We start from the raw sequence: 25,446 nt of genomic DNA, 5'->3' as shown, positions 1-25,446 counted from the left end.
ACCAGGATTATTAGCAGAGGAACCAACACAAGTGGCACTTTCACAGAGGAGCTGCAGAGCTGGGAGAAATTAAACTTCTTCCTAGTTTCTCTTTGCCCCAGTCAGAACTGAAACCAAATTTTCAAGGTTGTCCTGTAAAGTAAAAGCCCTCTTTTCAGTAAGCACTAGTTTTAAAATGTGGATATGGTTAAATTCCAAGAATTACAGGTAGTTCTAGTATTTTCTGTTCAGGTGGGGTTTTCATTTGCCAGGTCAAAACAGGGAGAAAGAGACATCAAAGCAATGAATAGCATGCAATTCACAGCTACTGCAAAAATGCTACATGGACCACTTCAAACCTTGGCTCTCGATTTCTCCTGAGTAAATTCACAAACGTCTCTATTTCTTTAGCTGTGATGTGTTTCTCTAGCAGTTTTCTGTTGTTGTGCAACAAAGCTGTGATGGTGTCTTCTGCCAGAATATCATAACCAATCTGGGATTGCATGACGCAGAAGTTCTTAGCAATATACTCCTGAAAAAAGGAAAAATTCCCATGATGACCTGCTGAGCAGTAATGCTTTCTGTTTTAGAACCAGAGGTACCCAGCTTAGTTAGCAATCAAAATAACACTCAAAACTTTCCTCTCTGAACTGGCCTGAACAAAAGAACTTCCAAATACCTCAAATATGTACCCTGAGAAAAAGATTCCATATTAGGGATGACTAGCTCTTCTTATTCTTTCATAAACCAAAGGAACAAATCCATGAAAATATATATAAAATTCAAGAAATGGCAACCTCTTTTTTTTAAAAAAAAGGGAAAACTGAAAGGTTTTTATAGCATTTAAGAAGCTTTTTTCTTGAGTCTTCCCTCTGCTTTTTCTCTCCCTTCAGGACAGAAATATTTCTGTAAAACAGTGGAAAGAAAACAAAGAAGCCACACTGCAGTTCAGGCTTTTATCTCCAGCCCCTTCAGTCTATGTTCTGAAATACCTCTTGCTCACAGGGAGTCTCCAGCAGCGGGAAATCAGGCTACCTGATATAACAACCTCTGCTCTGACTCACTGCCATCCCTCTACAAATATTTAAGCAAGAGAAACAGACAGCTTTGCAGATTTCCCACTTTGCAATCTAGGCTCCAAGAACATATTTTTAATAACAGAAAGCTCATGAATGAAGCAGTGAGCCCCAGTCTCAGTCTGAGCCTGCAAAAGTACAAAGTGAACTTGTGATATTCACTGTTGAACTTTCAATTCACACACTACTAAGCTACACACAGAAAAAAAAAAGGCCTTTCCCCATTACCACAGAATCTGACTTGTAAGTGCATAGCACAATGTCAAACCTAGGGCATATAATTATAAAAATCAGGAGGAAAATTATCTTAAATACCACTGACCTGGTTCTTCCTATAGTCCTGTTGGGAGTGTCTTAGAACTCTGTAACATAATCTTAACATGTATTTGTAGGGAGCATATCTCTGGTCGCCCAGGTCTTCAAGTCTCAGCATTGATCCTTCACCTTTGTCCTTAAAAGGAGCTTTGAGGATGCCAAATATCTGTTCAAAACAAAAATCACTGAGAGTGAAAACCAGACCCAGACAAAGACAATGGAAATGTCCTCTGACTGGATCAGCACAACAGCCTTGACTAAATACAAGTGGGGACACAATCTGAGACATCACAGCCTTATGCATTTGGGGTTACCTTTACATTTCCCACCAACCTGATTGATATTGCTTTTTCTTTACTATCCCCAAACTTAAATGGTTTAACTTACGTGTCTTAACTTTGGATAATTTAATAATGAAAAAGGAGAACAACACTGGCTTCTGTCCGGCCTCACCCTTTTCCCCTTTTTTAAAATTTCTTCCAGTTGACTTCTCAAAAGGGGCATTAACTTTATTTACTTGCAAGTTTGCCCTCGTGCAGAGTTCCACAGGGGCACTACGTGGGGAACACTCACAGGATTGGGACCATGTTCCATGTTTGTCTCAAATTTTGTGAACAATTTGCTCCCAAACCTGATCTTAAATCTTATCAGAATCACATGAAATTAAGAGCCCTCTACAGTCCCTTGTGCATGATTCTGATTTAGGGACCAAGAGATGAGCTTTGACCAAGTAGTGTCATTTCTACCCAATCCAATGAGAAACAAACCCAACCTGGCATAAGCTGACTTACCCAAAAATGACTTTTTCTCACATCACTCTCTCCTGCAATCTGTTTGCAAATGCAATTAAGTTATTAACACAGTAGGACATACCTGAGCCAATATATTTTGCTCCCTCATTAATTTCTGTCGTTCCCGGTTTGGCTTGGTAATGATCACATCCAAAACTTCTTGCCCGTTATTGGGCACATCAGCAACAAAGAAAATGAGATCTTCCAGTAGCTTGGTTACAAACCTAGAAAAAATAGACAAATCATTACTATAAACAGTCACTCAACACTTGCTAGGATTCATTAAGAATGAAAATCACGTTTATGCTAAGCTTTACCTGGCACAATGGAACTTCCACCACTGCAAAGTTAAGTTTGACATGTACATTTAGGATTCCAAGCCTTGGTTCAGCAGAAGCTTAAATCAATCACAGGGCTGTTTACCAAGGCATTAAACAACAACCAGAGGGAAAACAAGAGAAAAATACAGGCTGCTGAATTGATACATGGTATTCAGAGACCAAAATCTATACCTGGTGGCCTCAAGGCCCAGAAGCAGTAAAAAGAAACTTACACAGCCTAGTAAGGATTTTTATGCTTTATCATGGGTCCATGAAACAAGATAATGGACTCAGAGGAATAAAAACATTCTGCCACTAGATAATTTCCCTACTGACCCATGAAACTGTTTCATATACACATTTTTTCATATATATATATGTTAATATATAACTGTTTTCATATATGTACTGACCCAAGAAACTGCATTTGTTTCACTCTTTGCTAAACAAAAGATTTGTCAGAAGCAAGTGCTAAAAACAACAGAGGCAGTAGTAATTCCTTCTCTCCCACCTTCAGAAAATGCAAAATGTCAGAATATAAATGGAAAAAAAGAAAAAATCATTGCTGCCTCCTTGTTACTAACACCTTGCCAGACATACAGTGAGAAACACAGATGTCCACAGATTTCAAAGAATATCCCTTGACAGCCCCTGCAATCTTTTACATGACAAAACTCAGCATCATCTCAATTTGGTCAATGTTATTTGTTAGTCTATAACTAACAAATCTGCCAGCTATGAAAGAGGCAGGAAGATCCCCAAGAGATTTTCAGTCACCTGTGGGTGCCAGACACAAAGTTCCCATTACCCACAAGTGAGCTGGGTGCTCACCTAAACCCTCTGAGTGAAGGTGTGTGTCACCCCCACAAAATAAAGCAGAAAAGGCAGCTGTAGGATGGAGCAATAAGGAATGAACTATTGGGACTCCTACTTCTCTGTGCTAGAAGGTGATAAGACAGGGAAAAGATGGTTTGGGGTTTTTTCCAAAGGAAATCACAAGAACTAACACATAATGGCACTGCTGTGAAACAGCTCTGAATTGTTTTACATGTTTGCTGTACCAATCTGTCAACATCAAGACCTGACAATGCTGACAGAGACAGGTTCATACAGGGATGTCCCATCTGGACACTGTCGTGTCCCTCTCTGGGTCAACTCAGTCATGAAATGGCCCCCGCAGCTTTTCAAGGCCGAGTTCCAACACCCAGGCATGAAAAATCTGCATGTTAGGATACTAAATCATCTGGTCTAATTTCTACTGGAAACCAACTGCAAAAATTCAGTTTCAAAAAGCAACATTTTCAGAAAAAAAAAAAGCTGTAAATGATGAATTACAGTTATGAATTCACACTGCCAGAGATGTTGTCTTATATTCAGTTTAACCACAGGCAGCTGAAGACAAATAGCGAACTACATCACTGGCAGTGGAATATATCTGGCTACAATGTACAGCGAACGTCCTACAAAATCCCTTGATTCAGGAGAGGGTGTGAGGAGCAGCCATTCTAATAGTGCCACAGACAAAATGGGGATAAGTACAAGGGGTAAACACCAAATTGATGTAAAATAGAAAAAGAGAACAGGGGAAAATAGGTATGAGAAAGCAAATGGAGCAGCTTCTCAGTCACAGAGACCTCCTTCCAAGGCTTTTGCAGATTTGCAGTGTGGTGAACTTCACACAAGTCCAGAGCCCTGCAGTGCTGCTTTCATGTACACGAGAATCAGATGCAATGCACCCTCACATTACAGCTCAGAAGCGGATTATCAAAGAAATTCAGATAAAGACACTTGCCCAGGGAGCTACCCATTTATTTATGTGGCCAGTGAGCTGGAGAAATCCTGTTGACCCCCCCTTTTACACAGGTGACACACAGACCAGCCTGAGGTACAGCAAGGATGCTCCAACAGAGGTGGCATCTAACCCCAGGCTGGCTGAAGTGTCCTCTGCCAATTGCCTCTGTCCATGTGGATATCAGCTACCCATGACCATGTTATCATGAGTAACCAAACACCAATTTAGCAAGGGAAAAAATAAAACTCACTAACCTCCTTTCATTCTGTGTTATTGTTCCGTTCTCCAGCTTTTTAACAGTTGATGCTAAAACCTTGTTGGCATCATTGGCAAAGTCCAAGTCTCTGACCTCAGACAGAGGAACTGATACAATGGCAAAAGCTTCCTTGTCCTCTTTGGTTTGGCACGTCCCAATCTGCAATCATTTTTGGTTTAAAGTGGGTGAGAAATCCTCTTACCTTTGTCCTAATTATTATGCACATTTCATAGGTTAGAAGTGAGACAGCTTCAGGAATGAGTTTGGGATTTTGTTTACCTTTAACATCACAGGCCTCTCTTCCTCAGTGTCTATTGGGATGCTGGTGCTGGTGACCCAAGTGTTGGTGCACAAGTGCCTCAGTCTGACGTAGGAGTTCCTAAAGGGAACAGAGCAAACAGCAGCTGAGATGGATCAGTCCTGAGCCCACGTGGGCAAGTGGGATGCCCTGCAACACCTGCCTGTGGCATGAGGCTGGAGAGCAGGAGCCACACCAGCCACTGCAATAAAAAGGGGAGGTGGACCTAAAAGACACTGCAGTACCCCTTTCCCTTGACTCCTTCTTTCTCATCCAGAGCAGAGCTGCAACAAGAACAGCCAGCATCTTGGGATTATGCAGAATGCTGGGTTTAAGTATTTATGTAAGTCTAGGAGTAAAATATTCTTTAAAGGAAAAAAACTAAAAGGAAGATGTTATAAAATCCCATCTGAACAGAAATACATTTCATGAATAAACCCAATTCTTTTATTATTTTTTTCCTGCAGAATAACGAACTCTTTTAAGCCGTCATAGCACAAAAGCCAGAAAGTAAAGCTGACCGTGGTTTCACAGCTTCATCATTATGATCTGCAAACCCTTGTTCCAGAGCAAGCATTTACAGTACCACTTCTCAACTGAAAATCAAGTGAACAAAGAGCAGATATGAGATCCTTCTAAATTCTTTCCATATGATAATCTGTGGTATTATCAAAAAGCAGAGCTGAGAAATCAATTACAATTTTAACTCTGAATTTTACTTTTGAAATATATTCACTGTGGTCTCCATTCACGCTCTCCCTTTCACGCTGATGGGCTTTTGAGTATTCAAGTAAGCAAATTATCTGGCAGAACTTAGCATAGCAAACACACTTCAAAGTCACATACATCAGTATTTGTGGGTACCCAGCTTTAAAATCCACCCTCATAACAACCAGCCCCAAGTGTCTGCAAGCCTATTCAGTCACAACCAACACAATGTGACTTATCTAACCAATCTCAGCTATGCTACACAGCTAAAATTTAAATATTGACAATTAAAACCCAGAAGCCACTTGCTGAATACATTTGAATAACAAATGTGCTCAGTGGCATCATGATCTGTCAAGGAAACAGAAGCCCAGCTCACCCCACACATTATTTTGTTGGGAACAATTCAGTTAAATCTATTAAAAGTACATTTTTTTTTTCAAACAGTGCACACAGCTCAATTCTATCCTCGCACAGATCTGTGCAATATTTAGACCATTATTTTTTCTCTTCACAGACTCTCTCTAAGTGTCACTTGTTTTATCCTTGTAATTATTTTACCCAGTCACAGCGGCAGTATCATGTTTTATACATCCCTTATTTATCCATGAACACTCCTCAAATTTTAACAGAAGGATAATACTTGCTCATGTTTGCTTTTTTTCTGCTTTGCTCACCAGCACAATGCCAGGAAGCAACCCTGTCAATACAGCCTTATTTTCTGCCCTTTTTTCATTTCCTTTTTTTTTATTTTACCTTGGAACCAGGCAATCAGCTCTCTGAAGGGTGGTGGCATCCAGTTCAAAGAGAGATGCGATGTCATTTCCATGTGGCACAGAGACCAAAGTATACATAATCTTCTCCCCTGCCTGGCGTTTCTTCTTTGAAGCAGGAAGGTCGCCTTCTCTCTGCTGATTAGGCACAAGGGTTATTTGCTTGCATCAGGGCCCATTAGAAATTCTTCAATTATCTTGCAGACAAGTCATACATTTGATTTTTTTTTTTTACCTTCTAGAAAGAATCTACCACAACTGGCTTTGGAGTAACACAAAGGATGCACTTTGCTCTGTGGGGTCTCAGGCAGTCATTAGAACAACAGCAGGCCACAAGCTATAGAGGCATTGCAGCACTGGATATGCTGCAATGGATATGCTTTATTTCACACCTACAACTTCAAAAACCTGCAGTAGTTGCGGACCCCTCACTCCCACCTGATGCAACTACACAGTGCTGATCTGGAAAGGGCCACGTTTGAAAGAAGAGAATGAATGAAAATTGGATTTATTTTTTTTTTAAGACAAGTAGGAGATTTAAAAAGTAAGCAATTTGCTTCAATCTGTTGTTGTTTTATGTAAGTTTGATGGCTTTTTCCTCTCAGATTATAGAATCAGAGCAGCACGCTTTCAGAGAATCACAGAATCATTTAGGTTGGAAAAGATCTCTAAAATCATCAAGTCCACCCTTTGACCACCTTGTCACTAAATTCATCACCTTGTCAACTAAACTAGAGCCATGTCCAGTTGTTTCCTGAATACCTCCAGGGATGGGGACTCCATCACCTCCCTGGGGAACCCCTTCCAGTGCTTGTCAGACCTTTGCAAGAAGAAATTATTCCTGATGCCCAAACTGAACCTTCCCTGGAGCAGTTTGAGACCATTTCCTCTTGTCCTGTGGACACTCTCCAAAGGGCAGGAGGCAGAACACCGGCTCCATCAGGACCAGCTTGTCATGGCAAGGGGAGCAGGCAAAGCCCCAGCTGGATTGTATCACAAATCTCAGCACAGGCTGATAACACACCGAGGCTGGGTCCAACACAGGTCTGATTTTACCCCCTGCAAGGGCAGGAGTTGTTCCCTTTGAGGGACAGAGTTACTCAACCAAGGCCGTGAGCTAAAGTGGGATCTGCCTCTCACCACCTGCTGAGAGCCCAGGGGAATTTTGTGACCCCGCAGCACCATCCTCATATCTTTAGTCACCTCCTTAGCTTTGCCTACAGTCTCCAAATGCCACCTTCCCTGAAGACATTTCTTGGCCTAATGGAGTCATCCAGAGCCTGTGCCCATATCCACACAGCAACCAACAGAATTACTGGTGTGAGTAAAAGCTGCTCCTCTGGGGTGCCGAGTTACACATCTCACAAAAGACTGATAAGCAATTAAGAGACTGGCAGCCCAGGGCCATTCATGTACACAAAATACATCACAGAGGGAGAGGGGAAGAGGAATGAGGAAAGCCAAAAGAGAAAAAAATCCAACCCTGGAAGCATGAAATGCTATTATAATGATTTACAATACACCACTGAGGAAGAGCTGTACAACGTAAAAGGCCAGGCTGTACTTGGTTTGCGTTAGTAGCTTGATTAAAACCAAACTGTAAGGGATAATCAAGGGCAAAGCTTTGATTATCCATATTGGCAAATGAAATTAAACAACAAAATTAAGGATGAGTGAAATTATGGAAGAAAGGGTTAGTTATCAACTCATTTCAAGGCACTTTTTGAATCCTTCCAAACATCCATATTTTCATTTTCAAGCTTACAAAATGCCAGCTTTCCATCCCACGACTTCTATCAAGGATGGAGAGAGCAGAAAAAAAAACACAGAAAGACATTTTTCCTAGGCTCCTCTAGTCATTAGGGTACTGCCACAAGTGTTTGAGAGGAAAGCTTGCTAAGACAAAGAGCAACTATCTCCTGTGACTTGCACAAGAGTAAACTCATCTGACAGTCCCCGCATCCTCTTGTATCTTATGCCCAAAAATACTACTGAAAAATACACAAAAAATTTAACCTATATGCAAGGATTGAGAAAATAGCAAATTGCTTTTGTGATTTCCATACATATTTTGTTGTACATACTCGTGATGAGACACAAACTGAAAAGGCATAGAAACAATAAAAAATCTTTCTGAGAGCTTAACAGGTGTGAGTCAGAGTCTAATATTAAATGAAAAACTACTTCCTACACTTCATGACAAAACAGAAAACTGGAAATCCAGTTTAAAATTCAAGAGGTCTGTAACGGGGTGAGTAGTACAGGATAGTTTAGAACAGCAGCCAAACTTTTTGATATTTTCCACAACTTACATTGAAATCTAATTAGGGTTTCCCAAAAACTACCCACTTCACTATAATTTCCAAACTCAAATGACTGGTATACAAAAAGGCAGGACACTTCATAATTGTATGGTTTTCTTTTTATCCTGGGGCTCTGAGTAAAATACAGACCAAAATATGAAGCCATACTGGGAGGGAACATGGACAGGACACCTGACCCAGACTGGGCAAAGGGATATTCCCCACCACAGAACACCATGACCAGTGTATAAAGTGGGTGAGCTGGCAGGAGGCAGAGTCAAAGGCAGGTCTCCTGTGCTTCAGCAGTTCACAACCATTAGCTCTGTGAAGAAGTTCACCCAGCAGTTTGGGGCTAACCCTGTCATTCCCCAGTGACCCCAGCAGTTGTATAGATCCAGTTGAGCAACGAGTTCACCAACCCTAAATCCCACCAACCAGGCTTAGCAGCTGACAGACATAGGAACAAGATCTGGTTTTTAGCCTAAAAAGAAATTCCACTTCAACAGAGGGCAAGACAGTGCCTGCAACACAGTTAACTGCAAGGCCGAGCTTAGCTGAGCAAAATCAGACCTGCACAAGAGCTGTGCAGTGGTTCCAGGCTGAACTCCCCCACAAACCTCAGAACTCTCTTTACAGCATTATTTTAGAATAGGGTTAAGGGGAGAATAGGGTTTAGGGTTATGGGAGTTAAGCACTACTTGTGGAAAAAAAAATCTAACAAGAAGTGACCCTCAACCTGACAGCTCTGGAAACAGGGCTACATGAGAGACAGCAATGCTGTCATTACAAAGGAACAAACATGGATTTGTATTTGTGCCTCATTTTATGTCCCAGTGCACGTGCCTGTGTGGGAGAGAGAGAATGAACAGACACTTGCATACAGAAAGGCTCTCACGATAAATTAAATTTAGTAAGCAGCCGCCAGAATCTGCACTTAACCCAGCCATTATTGAATCAGCAGGTGAGTCCATGTGAGGATGTGGAAAGAAGTGAAAGTACTAGGCTAGTTTAAATTAATTAGACAATAGCTTAGGAGAAGCACTGCATTCCTAAGCAGATGAAAACAGGATGACATTTGCTCAGGTAGAAACTGGCATATGAGCAGATGCAGCCAGCAAAACTGGATTCAATTAAGAGAAAAGAAGAAAAGAAATGCAAAGGAACTCAAATGCAGAGAGAAGAAAATTCAACTTAAAGCAGTGTGTAGAGAAAGCCAATGGAACAGTTTCAGAGATGTTGGCAATGTGGTCAGCAACAGCCAAGGAAAGCACTTCCAAGACTTAATAAAAAACAAACCAAAAAAAAACCCCAGGTGAATTACATGCCAGGAGTACAGAGAACTGTGGGTAAAACAATATTACCAAATAGTACATTCCTGGAAGGAAAACGTATATAGCTTTGATTGTCCCAAACTACAACAAACTAGCAACAGGCTGTCACAAGTCACATCAGACACATACCCAAGGTGAGGAAGGTGCAACCACTTCATTCTTGTGCACTGGATCACTCACAAGGATCAAGGAGATCATGCACTGAGTTCTTCTGCCCAGCAGGAGTTGCACCCACCCCTTCCAAACAACCCAGTGGAAGTATCAGAGGTACAAAGAGCAGAGTCAGCTCCTTCAGCCTGAGAAAACCTCAGTGTGTGCTGGCACAGAGAGCTGTGAGCCCCCATCCTTTTTCTGCAGCAGCAAAGCTCAATAACCACATCCAGGAAGGGGAACTGAGTAAACCCCCATGGCACAGCCAGGGTGGGACCCACCTAGGAAAGCAAAGGCTGAACATTCAAAAAAAGAGTCCTAGGCAGTGAGAAAAAACACCATTTTGGTGAGAAGGGGAAATACTGATCCAGGCCCACAGCAAAGCCTGTAACTCCTGGGCTACCACCACTGCATCATGATTTAAAAAGAAGCTTTAGGAGAAAAAACAGCACAGACATACTGCTTGCCATGTGGAGGGCAAATGTAAGGAGAGACAAATCCCATGCTGAAATCAGTGACAAAATAATCAGGTCCAATCAGATTTGTCCTCCTTGAGATTTACAGCTCAGCAGATTACCCTTTTCACAGCTCTTAGCAGAATTTGCTACTAATTGCTACTATCCCAAAACTTCCTTATTTAATCCAACTGGGCATCATACCTAAAATTCAAGAGATCTACATGGAGTTTTGCTTACAGAAGGGCCTTCATTTCAACTGCAGAAAGCAATCCAAAAACATGACAGACCTAAAATACCTTTTCTTTTAGAAACCAAATCTACAATTCCAATTGGTGAAGACACCTCTTGTGGCATAGAGACAGACAAGGATAATGCCCTGCTCCTGAATGAATACATTAAGCTGCACTACAGATTTCAGCAGAAATTAAATTTAATGGCAGCCAGAGTTCTGAAAATGCCTGTTAAATCCAGAGCAATGTGGTATCTCAATACGTTAACCCAGTTTAGGAGGCTCTTACAAAACCAGCATTTTCACAGAGCAGTAACGTGAGCAGAACTCCATAGGTTAGATTATTTTAAAAATTCTTTATGAGAAGAAAATGGAGTAAATGAATGGCCAGCCTTGCTCCTGCCTGCTAGGAGCCCTGGCAGACAGCACAGCAGTTAGCCTCCTGTAACACCTTCACTGTTGACTCATTTGTGAGTCATCGCGTTTTTAGCAGAGACATCACGTTGCAATCCTGTTGTTAGGAGCCAGAGACATTCTGTAAGAAACAATGTATGCATTTCCAGAGCTGATTCAGACCCGTGTGCAACAGCAGAATAATAATAATGTGCCAGCATCCGTGTCTCCCCTTCTCCCCCAGCCTCCCCAGTGGTCTGACTGCTGGCTTTATATAAGCTGCCATTTTTAAGCTGATGATTTTTCTTTTCTCTTTTCTTTTCAATGTTTTTCATATTGTCTATTCTACTTGTTTAAACATCATCATCCATATAAATATATAATTCAATAAAGATCATTCCTGGAAGGTAAAATAAACTATTAAAAAAAAAAAATTTACAGTTTTTATCAGAAAAAAAATCTCCTGGGTTGGCAGCAAAAAGGAAAAGTTAGAGTTGCAGAACGTTGGGAATTCATAAAGATATATAAACAGAAGTCAAAGGAGATTCATCTAATTGTACCTGGCAGCCCATGGTAGAACTGCCCAACTTCTTTACAAGATAAGTAAGCACATACCAGTCTCCATCCTAACAAAAATCTCAACAATAAAAGACAGGCAGGAACTGGTTAGAATTAGCCCTCTCATGAAAATGCAGACAAATGGAGATAAGGTACCCATCCAAAGTCAGCCTTTAACACAAAGGCACTAACAAATGCCAGGTTCCCAACTGCTCCTGACATTTCTCTGATGTTTGTAGCATTCTTCTTGATGCTGTACATTTCTCTCCTTAGAACAAGCATAGTAATTTGCAGCACAAAAAACATCAGTTCTGGGTTTAGTGGGAGCTGTAACACAGAGCACTGCATTTTGATACGTGATACACTACAATCTCCTAGACTTTTAAGAGATGAAGAAAGCCCTTTTTTGATAAGACCCTTAAATCTCAAAAAGGTCTTTCCACTTAAAAAAAAATTATTCTGGATCTTAGATGTGGGAATATTAATAACTCATTGCAAGACCAGAATTAAAAGCAGTGCTTCACAAGACAATTTGGCTGGACTGTCAAGAAGCAGCTCATAAACAAGCAATGAACCTCAGTCCAAACATACCTTTAATGCTTGGGAACAGAAGTCCCAGTGACTTCCAGTAATATTTATGCTCTCTGGAGCAAAAACCCTTTCAACCCTTAAGTGACTCTGGAGTTCAGGGCTGGCACAGAATGCACAGATGGCTTTGCTGCCTTTAAAACCCAGACAAAGAGAAGGAGCTGCTACCCTTTCATCCAACAGCCCAGAAGGGAAAAGAGAGTCCCAGGAAGGCTCAGGCTGAAGGGAGCACAGTGGGTCAGCTGGTGCCACCTCCCTGTTCCACAGCAGGGCCATCCCAGAGCACAGGATTGTGTCCAGAGGGGTCTGGAATATCCCCAGTGAGGAGGCTCCACACCCTCTCTGGACAATCTGTTCAGTGCTCAGTCACTGCCCAGGACAGAAGTTCTGCCTCCTGCCCAGGTGGAACCTCCTGGGCTCAGTCCCTGCCCGTTCCTCTGCTGCCATTGCCGGGCCCCTGGAGCAGAGCCTGGGCCCTGCTCAGAGCCCTCCCTGCAGACAGGGACACCCAGGGCTGAGGGCCCCTCTCAGCTGGGGCTCCTCTCCAGGCTGGACAGCCCCAGCTCCCTCAGGCTTTCCCTGCCAGAGATGCTCCAGGCCCTGAATCATCTCTGCAGCCTCCGCTGGCCCCGCTCCAGGAGCTCCATGTCCCTGCTGTGCTGAGGAGCCCAGGGCTGGACACAGCACTGCAGATGTGCCTCACAGGGCTGGGCAGAGGGGCAGGATCACTCCCTGACCTGCTGGCAATGCTCTTCCCAGTGCACCCCAGGATTCCATTGGCCTTCTTGGTCTCAGGTTCAGCCCTTCAGCCTTCAGCCCTTCAGGGATTCGTTTATTCATCTCCCATTTCCCTGCTACTCAGACTTCAAATTTTGCTGGGGTAGGTCAACTTCAACCTCCCCATTTCAGATTTACTTCTTGGGCAGTATTTCAAAATTAATTGCTTCAAAGGATGGAAAAGAAGATGCCTTTGCTGTGAGCCAGTTAGGCAGAGACCAGGCAGAGGAAACACTAGATGATAAGCAGAGCAAGGAAAGCCTGTGTGCTCCAGGTTACGTGCTATCGGATACAAGACTGACGTAGCTGACCCTACAAGAACTCCAAATATTACAAGATTCTTTTACTTTTGAGGGACAATTCAATGCACTGCATCATTGCAACATGAAAGAAATTCCTGCACAGGGATGTGAAGTTTCTATATTGGGTTGCTCCAGGGCAGAATGAAGGCTTAAATAGCCATTGCTGACTCATGGCATTTCCAACAAGATTATAAAGGGGTGAAGGATCCAAAAGGATTTTTAGCACACTAATAGAGCCTGTAGGCTTGAATTTACATGGAGGTGTCATCAAAAATTGCTAGAAGTTCTTCCACAAAACATCTTTCGTAGGAAAGTGCTGACTGCATAAATTAATATTTCCACAGAGATATCAGCTTTAATCATCCATCAGCTTTCATTACTTTTTTATTGGAAGTATTTCTCTAATGTGGTTTAGCTGCTCTGGGGTTTTAGCTGAAACCAATACCCAGGAAGAATAAGCCAAACTGATAGTGAAGCCACCTTTAACATCCATGCTTAGATTACATTTGTGCCATTGTCATTATCCAGTCCAGGGAATATTTAACTATTTAGATGAACTGGAATGGCTACAGAGGGAAAACTTACACCATAAATAAGTATGTTGTGGTACAATAGGATTGGCTCCTCAGTGACAAGGGCCTAACACCTACTCACTGCAGAATTCTAAAACTGATCTTGATTTCCATTCCAAAGCTTCAAAGGCCTCAATTTTCATTCCAATACAAAAGAGAAACAACTGGTGGAACTTCTGTACTTTCATAGGAGAGAATTCTCATTTCTCTGGACAGCTTAGCTGTTATTGCAATATCACCACTAATGCCAAATATTAGGGAAGATGGAAAACCAATGTAGCCAACTCCTATGAAAGGCTTCATTTTTATTAAAATTGGAGTCCTCAAGGCATGTAATTATGTAAGAATCTTGGGTTTCTTGTCATGAAAAATCAAAAATTTCTTCCCTGTGCAGAGAAAAACTTGAAAATGTGTCCTCTTAAAGAACAAAAGCCGGAAGGCAAGCAGAAAGAAATTAAATTGAATTTTTTTGAAGAAGATCTCATCCTTTTCAAGGCAATCTCATGAATTTGATGGAGGAATTATTCTTTTTGGGAATATTTGTTGACTTAGTAACAATAAGACTCCCCCAAGGAGACTTCCCCCAACTCCACTTCCTTCACACACTATAATCTCCATGTCTGGCCTCATTAGTCAGAATTAGCTAAAATGCTGTTGAAGCTGTACCAGGCAAAGGCTGTTGCCAGGAAATAACACATCTGAGCTGAGAAGAACTAATACATTTTATATCTGCAGTCAGACAACAAGCACAACAACTTCAACTAATGCCACTTTGATGCAGAATTTGAATAAGTTTCTTATCATTTGCCTCAGAGTGAGGGAAAACTTTCTGAATTGCCAGTTCTGAGATGCATCCTACCTTACAAAGGATATGGAAAACAATCCCAGCAGCTGGAACACATAAGGAAAAGGAAAGCTATGAAGAGTTTCCATATGTCAGGATGTGCTGGGTTAAGGACACAGCATTCCCCAGATTATATGCAACATATAAATTCCACTTACCAAAGCTTTTCCTTCATTATTACCTTCTGGGTAGTGTGGGTTAAGCTGGAAAAGAAAAGAAGTCAAATACTATCTCGATAGCTTTCAGACATTTCATAACTGGGGGAGAGGGTTTGGTTCAGTTTTCTGTTATGTTTCCACCCTGCAAAAGGAGAGTGGAGTTTTAGAAGCAGTGTGAGAGTTAAAGATTTACTGCTTCAATTCCTGGCTGACTTAGCTGGTTATGTCCTCACCTCTAGAAAGAGCATCTTGCAATCAAGCTTGTTAACTCAAGAGGAATCTCAAATAACCAAACCCAAAAAGGATGATGAAGAAAGCACAGTTACTATTCTAAATGCAGCCAGTTACAGTCACCCACACACATGCAGACGCAATCAGTTCCAGGATTGACCCTGGGCAGATAGACTGAGATAAAAAAATAACATTCCCTATGTCTACTGAGATTTTACAGTAGAAGACAGTGAACTCAGAACTAACACATCTTTGAAACAGGAGTGACAATGCCACTAGAGAAAATTATTTCATTACACTGTAGTTCTGTTTAACCATTATTAAAGGGGATAATATTTTCTATGTCCTATCAGAATTATCAAGCATTAATTAATAATAAAGTACTATGAGAAGCTTGGATGAAAGACGCTATACAATAATAAATTTTAAGTATTACTATTTGAAAGCTGCTTAATATCATACTTTTGACAAGGTAAATATGTAGCCTATAAAATGAGGGATTATGTAGGCAGACATATTCACAAATAAACAAAAGCATACACACCCACTCACTAGCTGCACATGAAACCTTTCAAGATTTGATTTACACGAAGAAACAATTTTGTGTCAATATTTAACAATATTCCCTGACATAGGATATGCTGAAAATGCTGAAGTAAGATTGTAAGTTATAAAAGACAATTTTGTTCTTAGGCAATTACAGCGTGTATACATCTTAGAGATGCATACTGTCATTTTCTTGGCTTGAATTTGGCATTACCAGTGTGGAAGAGTCAGAAGAGAATTGCACAGGGCAAGATGCATGAGTCCCAGTGGAACTTCTCAATATCACGTTATCATACATCTAATATTACACAGACAACTGTCGTGAAGATATTTTGTTATGATAACACTTTTATTAAAAAATAATAATTTTTATCTCTTTAACCCCTCAAAATGCCCACTCCTCTCTACAACAGAAGCCTGAAAAAAGGAGACAAACTTTCAAATCTTTGTCAAATGGCTGAAAATACCTTCCCTATGTGTCACAACTTAACACAGAAATGACCAAGGGTTTATTCTATCTCCATTTTGTTTTTTGCCTTAGCCACTGTGTTACCCCTACAAATCTAATTTAGAGACCCTGCTTTCTTCCCTGTGCTGACACCTATCTCAAATAGTCCATTTTGCTCCTCCCTGACATTGTCACAGTCTCCCAACTCCAAGTGCCTCTTGCTACTGCTATACAGCAACAGGAATGAGAGATGAACACCAAAAAATTAGAATTTATACACATATGCCTTCACATAGTTTTGGTTCCTTCTTAAGTTTCCACAGTTCTTTCAGTATGACATTTGTTCACCTGACACCTTAAAATAACCCTGGTGTCCCAATTTTAGCAGCCAAGCTGAGCTCTCTGCCTTTGGTCTCACGATTGTGTCTCAAAAAGAGACACAATTAGCAGGCAGTGCCCCTCAGTCCCAGCCATGCACTGTGGCTTCCAGCAAAGGTGCAGAGAAGGTACAGGAAGGCTGAATTTCTATGCTACCTTCAGATATTGCTGGTTGCAAGCAAGCAAGTCTGGGTCATCTCAGGTTCGTCACTAGAGCCAGGACAGAGAACTTTGCACTGAGGACTTGATCCTACAGGTTTTTATTGAAGGACTCAAGTGAATAGAGTTGTCTAGCCAGTATGAACTGAATTCTGATATCCTTCAGCTACTTGCTTTCAACATAATGGTGATTAAAATATATATAGATATTTATAACAGTAACAGGAGGAATTAGGAGAATCTCCCTCCCTTGACACTTCCTTCTCGAAAAAGGACTGAACTGACTGCCCTCAAATTTCCAAAACAGGTGACTTGGGGACTGAGGGTGATGGAGACAGAAGGCTCAGGTACAGAGAAATCAAGTACATCCTTGATGATGCTTTTTCTTGCCCTGCTGCTACAGAAAGAATAAACCCAAAAAGACATTGTTTAGAGAAAGTTTTGAGATGCTGACATTAATAAACGCAATGGAACTCAGTTTTCAGGCTGACATCCATGGCCCCATTTTCAGCTCTGGTCAGCAGTTGCCACTTTCATTTTCATTTCAACTGAGATTGTTGGTGCTGAGGGTTTCTAAAAAACAGACCAGTAGCTATTATCCCATGCTACATTCTCCAGATAGAAGGGGCATAAATCATCTAGTGTTGTGTGTCATATTACACCTGTTCTGATTCCCTTTCAATGTCCCAGCCCTGAATGACCTAAGGACACAACGACAGCCTCAGCACTTCAAAACCTATTGCTTTTCTGATTTATGTAAGATCACTTCCACATTCTTCAATAAATTGCCAAAACAAAAGAAGCCTTGAAAAGAGCAACATTAATATTTTTATCTTGCTACTAATGAAATCAAGTAAAATTTTCTGCAGGTGTTTAGAAAGTAAGAATGCTATGCTAAAATAGGCCTCAATAAAGCTCATGCTTTTTTGTGTCATTGGAGGTCTTGAAATTTCAATTTACTGAATTGTACCTGAAATACAGCAGTGAATATTCCTGCAAAATGCCACTAGAAGGTGCATGCAGCCAATATGCACCAAGAACGAGAAGAATTACAAACTGCAGAACTTAAACAAATGTAATTGTATAAATTATTATTGTAATAGTTTCATTATATGTTGGTTTGGGTTTGGTTTTTTTTTCTTTGCAGTATATCTCCATCAGCTTTTTTTCCAGTAAAGAATAATCCAGAAATCCTAATCCTCTGCTGCTTGTTTTTCAACAAACTCAGGTACAGTCATTTTTTACCCTTCCATGAATGGGAAAGAAAAATTTACCACAAAGAGAGTTTCTCATTTACATTTCTCATTCTGGAGTTTAGAGACAGATTTGCAACTTCAGAGAAAGCCATACCTTCTTTTAAATCTACATTTAAATAGAATTTAGTTGCACTCCTCTGCAAGAAGCCAAATTCCCAAATTGTGATCCACACAGGGTATCTGAGAGAGCCTGAAGGTGCTCAGGCTCAGGAGTCAGTGCTGTAGATAGTCCTCCTGAATATAAAAATTGGTGTCTCTTGGACATATTTCAGGCTCAACCTTGGTACACAGTGCTATGTGAAAAGATTAGATGTCTGAATGCACACATATATCAGCATCCTCACCCTGTGGGAGCAGCAGAAGGGCCCCAGGAGAAAGTATATATGACAAACTCATAATAGAAGACAGTTTTTACACATGGAAAACTGAGGTATAGACAAAGTCTTTATTTCTGGTTAAAACCACATGGCAGGCAAGAAATATCATTGCTGAATTTTCACTTAGTGACTTTACAAAATCTGCAAAGTCTGCCTGGCAGGAAGGTAACTTTCATCTCTGTGTGTTTGTGCACTACTTCTGGTATTTGGTGCTCAGAGAATGCCAGTGACCTGCTAATCCTGAGGGATTCCACTGGATTGAGCACCAGAAGTTCCAGGCTCTGTCATCTCTACTGATTAAAGCTACTCAAAGTTGTACCTTAAAGTTTTGAAACCTCACAAGTCTACAGTGCATCATTTCCTGGGGTTCTACTGTTGTCCAGATCATCTCACAGGTTATTCCTGGCTTTAATTTTACTTTTGCATCTTCACAGAGTTAGATATCCTTTACAATCCAAGAAGTTGGCAACTCCACATTTCTACTGAACGTTGTTTTCTTGAAGAAATGCATGGAAAGTACCCAAACAGGCTATTTTTGGACACTCAATTAAGAAGGAGAGAGAGGAGTTTGGGGAAAGAAACAGCCATGCTGATTTTAATCAAATTTTGTTGACTAGGTAAAGGATATTTAAAGCATCTTGTCAGGGGAAGAATTAGATTGCCAAATTTCAGCTAAATGAGCATTTTAATGACTTGGTTAAAACCTGCATTTATGAAGGAAACCCTGACAGACAAAGCATAAAAGGATCTAATTCAACACACTCAAACAGTCCCCATTTCATTTGATAACCAGCCTGTTAACACACAGCCTGTTACCCAGCCAACAAGGGCAAGCGTTTCAGGGAAGAAAAGCCAGGACAAAAGAAAAATAATCCACTTTTCAAAATCTTTCATCTTCATTAGGCTTGCTTTGTTCTTTGTTAATGTCATACTGATTAGCTTTCGATAAATCCAAAGGACTTTTGCACAATTTCAAAGACTTTCAGTGGCATTCAAAGGACTTTTGCCATCTTATTAACTTGCCAGACAAAGACTGGCTACAGCTCTACCTCGATAAACTCCATTCAACCCCTCCTCAGCATCAGCACAGAGCTCCTGATAATCATCATGCAAGGAAAGTTTAAAACTCTTAAAAGGCCATTTCTTTCAGGATTGTCTTTTCCTCATGAGCCATGTCTTAGCAGATCAGACAAGTTTCCAGGGAGCACTGGGAAAGCTGAACCTTTTTGTCTGCTTCAGGCCCCCTGCTAGTGAAAAACAGAAATGAGAAGCAGCTCCAACACCTTCCTGTCCTGATTTTTCACCCTCATTACCAGAAGAAAGATCATCTTGATGGCATTTCCAGCTGCTGTGTAAGCAATGGCAGGCCAGCATTTTGCCATGCCTAAGTCAGCACAGATTTAAAGGTCTCACACAAGCAGCATAAGATGGAGTAGCTCCATGCTATGAGTGGTAACTGGGAAATTTCATTTCTTCTACGGGGATCAAGGGCAGAGAACCTGACACCAGTGCTCAGCCCCACTCAGCCATATCCCATTCTACAGAGGAAGTCAAAAGAAAGAAAAATGTCTAAGAGATGCTTAAGTGTAACTTGGATTCTGGGCCATAACCTTACTCTGAGCTTCAGCAGCTCTGTGTCAACCTGTGTTATATAAAAGAAAGCATCCTCATCTCTTCAAGAGCGATGTTCTAAATATTAATACCCCATTATGTCTTTCAGTGGTCCTCACAGGAGTATCTAGGGATGATTGAATTAGACATGACTGACGTTTCTACTGTTAAAAAAAAACTGAAAACCATACGCACACAAAATCCTAAAAACAATAAAAAACAAAGAAGGGAAATCTTGGAAACCTCCACCAAGCATCACAAAGAGGCACAAATACAATTGAATAAAAGCTTCCCAAGTGATCTGGAAAAAATAAACAAAAATAATGCACCTAAGGACAGATCACGTGTTCACATTTGGTGTTTTGGAAGACATAAAAATGCAAGATGTATTTTTAGTAATATAATTAAGCCTTGTAATGACTAAATGACAAAAAATGCTGTATTAACATCTTTGTACTTCCTCACTGCTAAAGCTTGTATAGGTACAAACATGGCCCCAAATGCAGCCAGCTTCAGGCAGGATTGAAAGAGCTGAACACTCTCACAGATCACAATTGCAAATGAGCTGGCTGGGGGAAAAAACTTTCCTCTGAGACCCAGATTTATGAAGGTATTTGCACACTGACAGATTCCACCAAAGTCAAGACAAGTCAGGTCAAGAAATTTAGCCACATTCTCAAGATTTTAAAAACCTTGGAGAAATCTAGTTCTGGATTTTGTTAAAAGGACATCTAGATCTGTCACTTTAAAAAGCCATATCCAAGGCTGCAGAACAGGTCAGGCTGGCTCTGTAAATCAGTAATCCATCCTCCTCCTCTGGATCTCTTCCATCTCTTCATGCATAGCTGTAAATTATCCTTCACTCCTTATAGAGCTTTAAAACAAACCCACACTCCTATGAGACAGAAAAACTGAAATAAGGCTTCCAGTGCTGAGTTCACCCTTGTCACCTTGGCAAACCCTTTTTCTTATGAGAACCTTTAATCACAGAGCCAAACAGACAGAAAATAATCAGAATGCTGTGCCAAAATTTAATGAAGAAACACTGGGAAAAAACAGCCCGAAGGGAAGGATTTGGAGCAATCTCCAGGTGAGGAGGTCCCACAGTTCCAAGGAATGAAATCTGTGAGGAGATGTGTGAAGGCCTTGGTAGATGCTGCCATCTCCTGGCATCTTCTCTGGCTTACAAACTGTTCCTGAGCAAAACGTAGCTCACATCTCAGTTATACAAGGCCATTTTTATCTCATTTTATTTGTTACTTGCCTCACTCTTCTGAAGGCAAAAGGAACCACAGAGCATTGAACACTGTTCTCCCTCTCTGCATGACCAGGGCACGAACAAGTCCTTCTGCAAAGATTTGTTTCCATGTCAAACAAAAAAGAAAATAAAATTACACTGGCAAGCTGTGGTTCTGTTGTTGCTTCCTAAATAAAAACCATCTCTATCAGTAGTCCAATTTCCAACAAGTGGATAACAAAAGGCCTAAATTATGGACTTCAAATAATCAATCTCAAATCCTTAATAAAACATCCTATGCAGGACTCCATTTTCCAACAGTTTAAGGAAGTGGAAGAAAAGTCCATAAAACTACAGAGACAGTTTCTTCAGGGCACCAGGAGTTTAATCCTGGTTTATAGCCTCAAGTTTAAGAACTGATTTGCCTTTTACATTTCTTTTATCTTAGCTAATGCTGAGTATACTATTACCCATACAATTATGTAATCTTTCTTAAAATCTCATTAAATGCTTTGTTTTCCATTCTTGTGGGATTCTTGTGACAATCTTTACTATTCAGAAGGCAGGAGAGGATTATTTTCTCTCAATATTAGCTTGAGTATGTACTCAGCTATCTCCACCATGATCCCAACCAAATGATTATTACAACAGGCTTAAATTTACTATGAAGGGCATGGTTCTGCCCATCTGCATAAATGCATAGCATAATATCTATAACATGGCAGGCTAATATTTTAATCACAGAATCATAGAATGATTTGGCTTGGAAGGGACCTTAAAAATCCTCTAGTGCCAACCCTCCACCATAGACTGTAAAAGCAAAATTTAACAGCAATTCTCAATTTAAAATGAATGATGTACATAGGCTTCTCTGAAAAGAAAGGGGCAGCTTGGGGCAATTTTGACCAAAAAGTAGAGTGAGGTAATATGGGAAGAAATTATTCAAGACAGACAAGAGAAATATGAGTAACTTCTACTGGCCATTGATCCAAGAGTTCTCAGCAAGTGGTTTACAACACAGTGTGGTGAAAATCAGCTGACAGTCCTGCAAAGCTTCAGCAGTCCCACCCAAAACACTCATGCTCTGGTGCCTTAGCTCAGTGACCCTGTTCCAGCACAGACTATTCCCTCTTCCCCATGCCTACACCACCTCAGCAACAGCACCTTGTGTCTGCACAATCCAATACCTGAGGAAAAAGGACATTTCTGAAGCCTGTATTGCCACTGCAGTGCTCCACCACTGAACTACAGCCTTGCAAGTTGGACTGGACTTCCTGTTCAAATAATATTCATCTAACTGTCATTGCATCTCATGTGTGTGTAACCCTGTGCTGCTCAGCCCAAATAAATTCAATCATCCCCACCTTCAAAAGAGTATTAAGTGCTAAAATAATCCTAAAGCTGGAAGGGTGTTTCATGCAGGATTTTAAGAACAGAGTTTAGAACAAAACTCTGATCAGAGTTGATCCAGCTTAATTACTGTAATTGATTACAGCTTAAACCCTGCCCTTTCACTCTTACAAAGAGAGGAAGGAGAACTCTATAAGAAAGCCAGAGAAGTTTTCCACAGCAGTAATTGTTTATGGCCACAGTTCTGGAGAAGCACAGAATATGAACATTCAGGCTGCCATTTTACCTGCCTTAACTCATTGAGTTTAGTTGAGTTAATTTGGTGTCAAAGACCTCACTAGATTTACTGCCATATTTTGGCCAAGGTATCTATTCAGCTAGGTAAAAGAGAATTATCACAGATGTTTTTCTTACAAATTCTGCACTGTGATTATGTACATGCTCATGAGGTTTCATAAGCAACATACTGTGGCTTATCTATTGTCTACTGCAATATCTGAGATCAGCATGTGATTTGATAGATGCAGATATATTTTGTAATTATTTTAGCCACACCTGAGAAATTGAATATGAAATGACAGACTTATCCTGCATTTCTTGTGTGTGGGCACACATATCAGTTTAACAGCCTCATAAAACAAGTGTTAATAGTTTCAGTATGAATTACCCAGTTTAGAAATCACAGAACTGGAGCTGCTTAAATGTGGAGAACAATATTAAAAGTGCATGTTTTGGTTCAGCACAATTGATAAGCTGATATTCAGTTCAAAGAGACTTTTATCTTGGCAATTTAAAATATTCAAAAGGTTATGTGTGTTCATGAGAAAGGCACAGCTGTGTGGTCCCAACCTGCAGCATCTGCAAAGCTATTCAAGCAAACTCCAGCTCACTCCCACACACATAGAGATGGCTTTGGGTGCCTTCTACATGGGCTGCATGCACTGAAAATACTTTTGGGAAAATCTTTGTTGCTTTGAAACATCCAGTTTTCACCTAACCTTACAGCCTCTCTTTATAAATGTAAAGCTTCAAAATAACTTGGGTCATTTTCCTGTTACCAGGGCTATAAAAAGGATCTTCAACAGAACTTTTTCTAAAAGACTGCTGACTCTGTGAAGATGGGAATAAAACTCTGTTCTGAGAATGAAACTCAGCAGCCTGGATCTTAGCTGGTGGCTTAGTGCCTAAATCTCCTGCTGAAGATATGGTTCAGATCTTTTGGGTGAAAACAAGCCCTTATGACACTAACAGCAGAACTCCTGCTGTCTCTAAAGAAGACAATTTCTCTTTACATTTTTTCAGCCGAGTATTTGGTTCCACTTCTTTGGGAATGTCTAAGCCTGTGGCTTAAGTTTTTCTAATGTCAGAAATCATTACCAAGTATCCAAATTTCCAATGTCCCAAATCTCATCACCAAACATTCAAACTCTTTCTTCGGTATATTTCTCCTGTGTCTTAAGTACTTGTGTGAGAGCACACAGACACTGTGAGTGACCCAGGGTGTGCAGAGCAGCAGAGGAAAGGCAATGCAGGTGTGGGGAATCACCAAGAGTCTCCCACTGTGACTCCTTTGGCAGTGGGCCTTTCAGGGTGGCTCACCTTCAGCCCAAAGTCTGGGAGAAGGATGTAGGTTGCTTTAAGGTAATCGTAGGTCTTAAAGAACTTCAAAGCACAGTAATTAAAATTAGTCTAAATAATGCCAAGTGGAAAGAGGATTAAAAGAAATACTACTACTTGAGATGGTGTCAGAAGTCAGAGATATCAGAGGTCTTTGAAAGGCAACAAAAGTTGGATGACTTTGTACTTCTAAGGAACATGGAATTTAGGATTTACACATCCTGACTGCATCCTCTCTCAAGTTTATAACAATTAGATTTACAAGTACTCACCTATGTTTTTTTACTGAACAATGGTATTGCCTCACTTTTTTTTTTTAATTAATTTGCTTACTGTAGTATTGAAACACCTTTATCAGCTTTAATTTCCTTAGTTCTGTGAGGCAAGCATCTTCAATTTTCTTAGTCCCCAGATTATCCCCTGACCTTAGCAAGCTACAGGGGCACCCCTTCACAACAAGGCTCAGTAGTGACCCACCAATCCCAGACTAGACTGACCAGTTACATCTGGCACAGGATGACTCCAAGGAAAAGAGAAGGCACAGGCTGTTCACACAAGGCATGAGAGGAGAAAAGGGAGGCACCCAGGTGAAGGACACTTCTGCTCCTCGTCTGAGCCTTGACCCATGCAAGACTGCCCTGCAGAAGCCTCCATGGCACACATCAAGCTGATTTAAGGGAGGATGAAGTAAGAAAAAAGACAGTTATAAACAGTGAAGAATCCTGATTTACAACAGCTCAAACTGTGACAGAAATTGCATCATTAGCCAACAACAGAAAGCTTAAAAGATTTGTGAATTTTCTTCTTGTGTTTGTACTTTTTATTCCACTCTAGATACCTTTATCAAGGAGGCTTAAACAAAATCAGGTCATGGCAATGTGTGATGCTGTTGATAATCCATACCATGAGTAATCTCCCTGTGCTGCCAGAGCACAGATAAGTGCTCAGTAGGCTTTGCCCAATTGATTTAAAGGTAGGTCACGCACACAAGGTGTCTGCCTGCCTGTTCATAAATCTTTGACATGTCTGTCTGGCTGGTGAGCTGTGCCTGACACATGAACTGTGCAAAATACAGTTCACAGGGCTTTATTACAGCAGTTCCTTTAATATCTCCACCAGAGGCATTTTACACCTGACAGTCACCAATGCAACTCTCCAGTCACTAACGCAGCTCTCCAGTCCCAGCAGATCACCTCTGTTCAACCCAAAAGCTCTTCCAGCTCTCACTCTGCTGTTGTCAATTATATTCTGCATATTACAAGTCT

At 40.8% G+C, this 25,446-nt stretch overlaps 1 protein-coding gene across 3 annotated transcripts in view; it reads right to left on the bottom strand.

Annotated features, from left to right (window-relative positions):
* ITPR2 (inositol 1,4,5-trisphosphate receptor type 2) overlaps positions 1–25,446 on the bottom strand; it is a 243,028-nt gene that overhangs the window by 170,534 nt on the left and 47,048 nt on the right. For 2 of the 3 annotated variants that reach the window (XM_084205579.1, XM_084205580.1), the window contains 7 exons: positions 14,972–15,016; positions 6,292–6,446; positions 4,809–4,908; positions 4,528–4,688; positions 2,244–2,385; positions 1,378–1,536; positions 339–511 (listed from right to left, as the gene is read on the bottom strand). In XM_084205579.1, coding sequence (XP_084061705.1) covers positions 339–511; positions 1,378–1,536; positions 2,244–2,385; positions 4,528–4,688; positions 4,809–4,908; positions 6,292–6,446; positions 14,972–15,016 — 935 coding nt within the window. The remainder of the gene's footprint in view (positions 1–338; positions 512–1,377; positions 1,537–2,243; positions 2,386–4,527; positions 4,689–4,808; positions 4,909–6,291; positions 6,447–14,971; positions 15,017–25,446) is intronic. The other variant, XM_084205581.1, reaches the window with a different exon arrangement.

The sequence above is a fragment of the Fringilla coelebs genome (assembly GCF_963513975.1).
Source record: "Fringilla coelebs genome assembly, chromosome: 5".
In the NCBI taxonomy this organism is placed as follows: Eukaryota; Metazoa; Chordata; class Aves; order Passeriformes; family Fringillidae; genus Fringilla; species Fringilla coelebs.
This window is presented reverse-complemented; position numbering and strand designations above follow the sequence as displayed.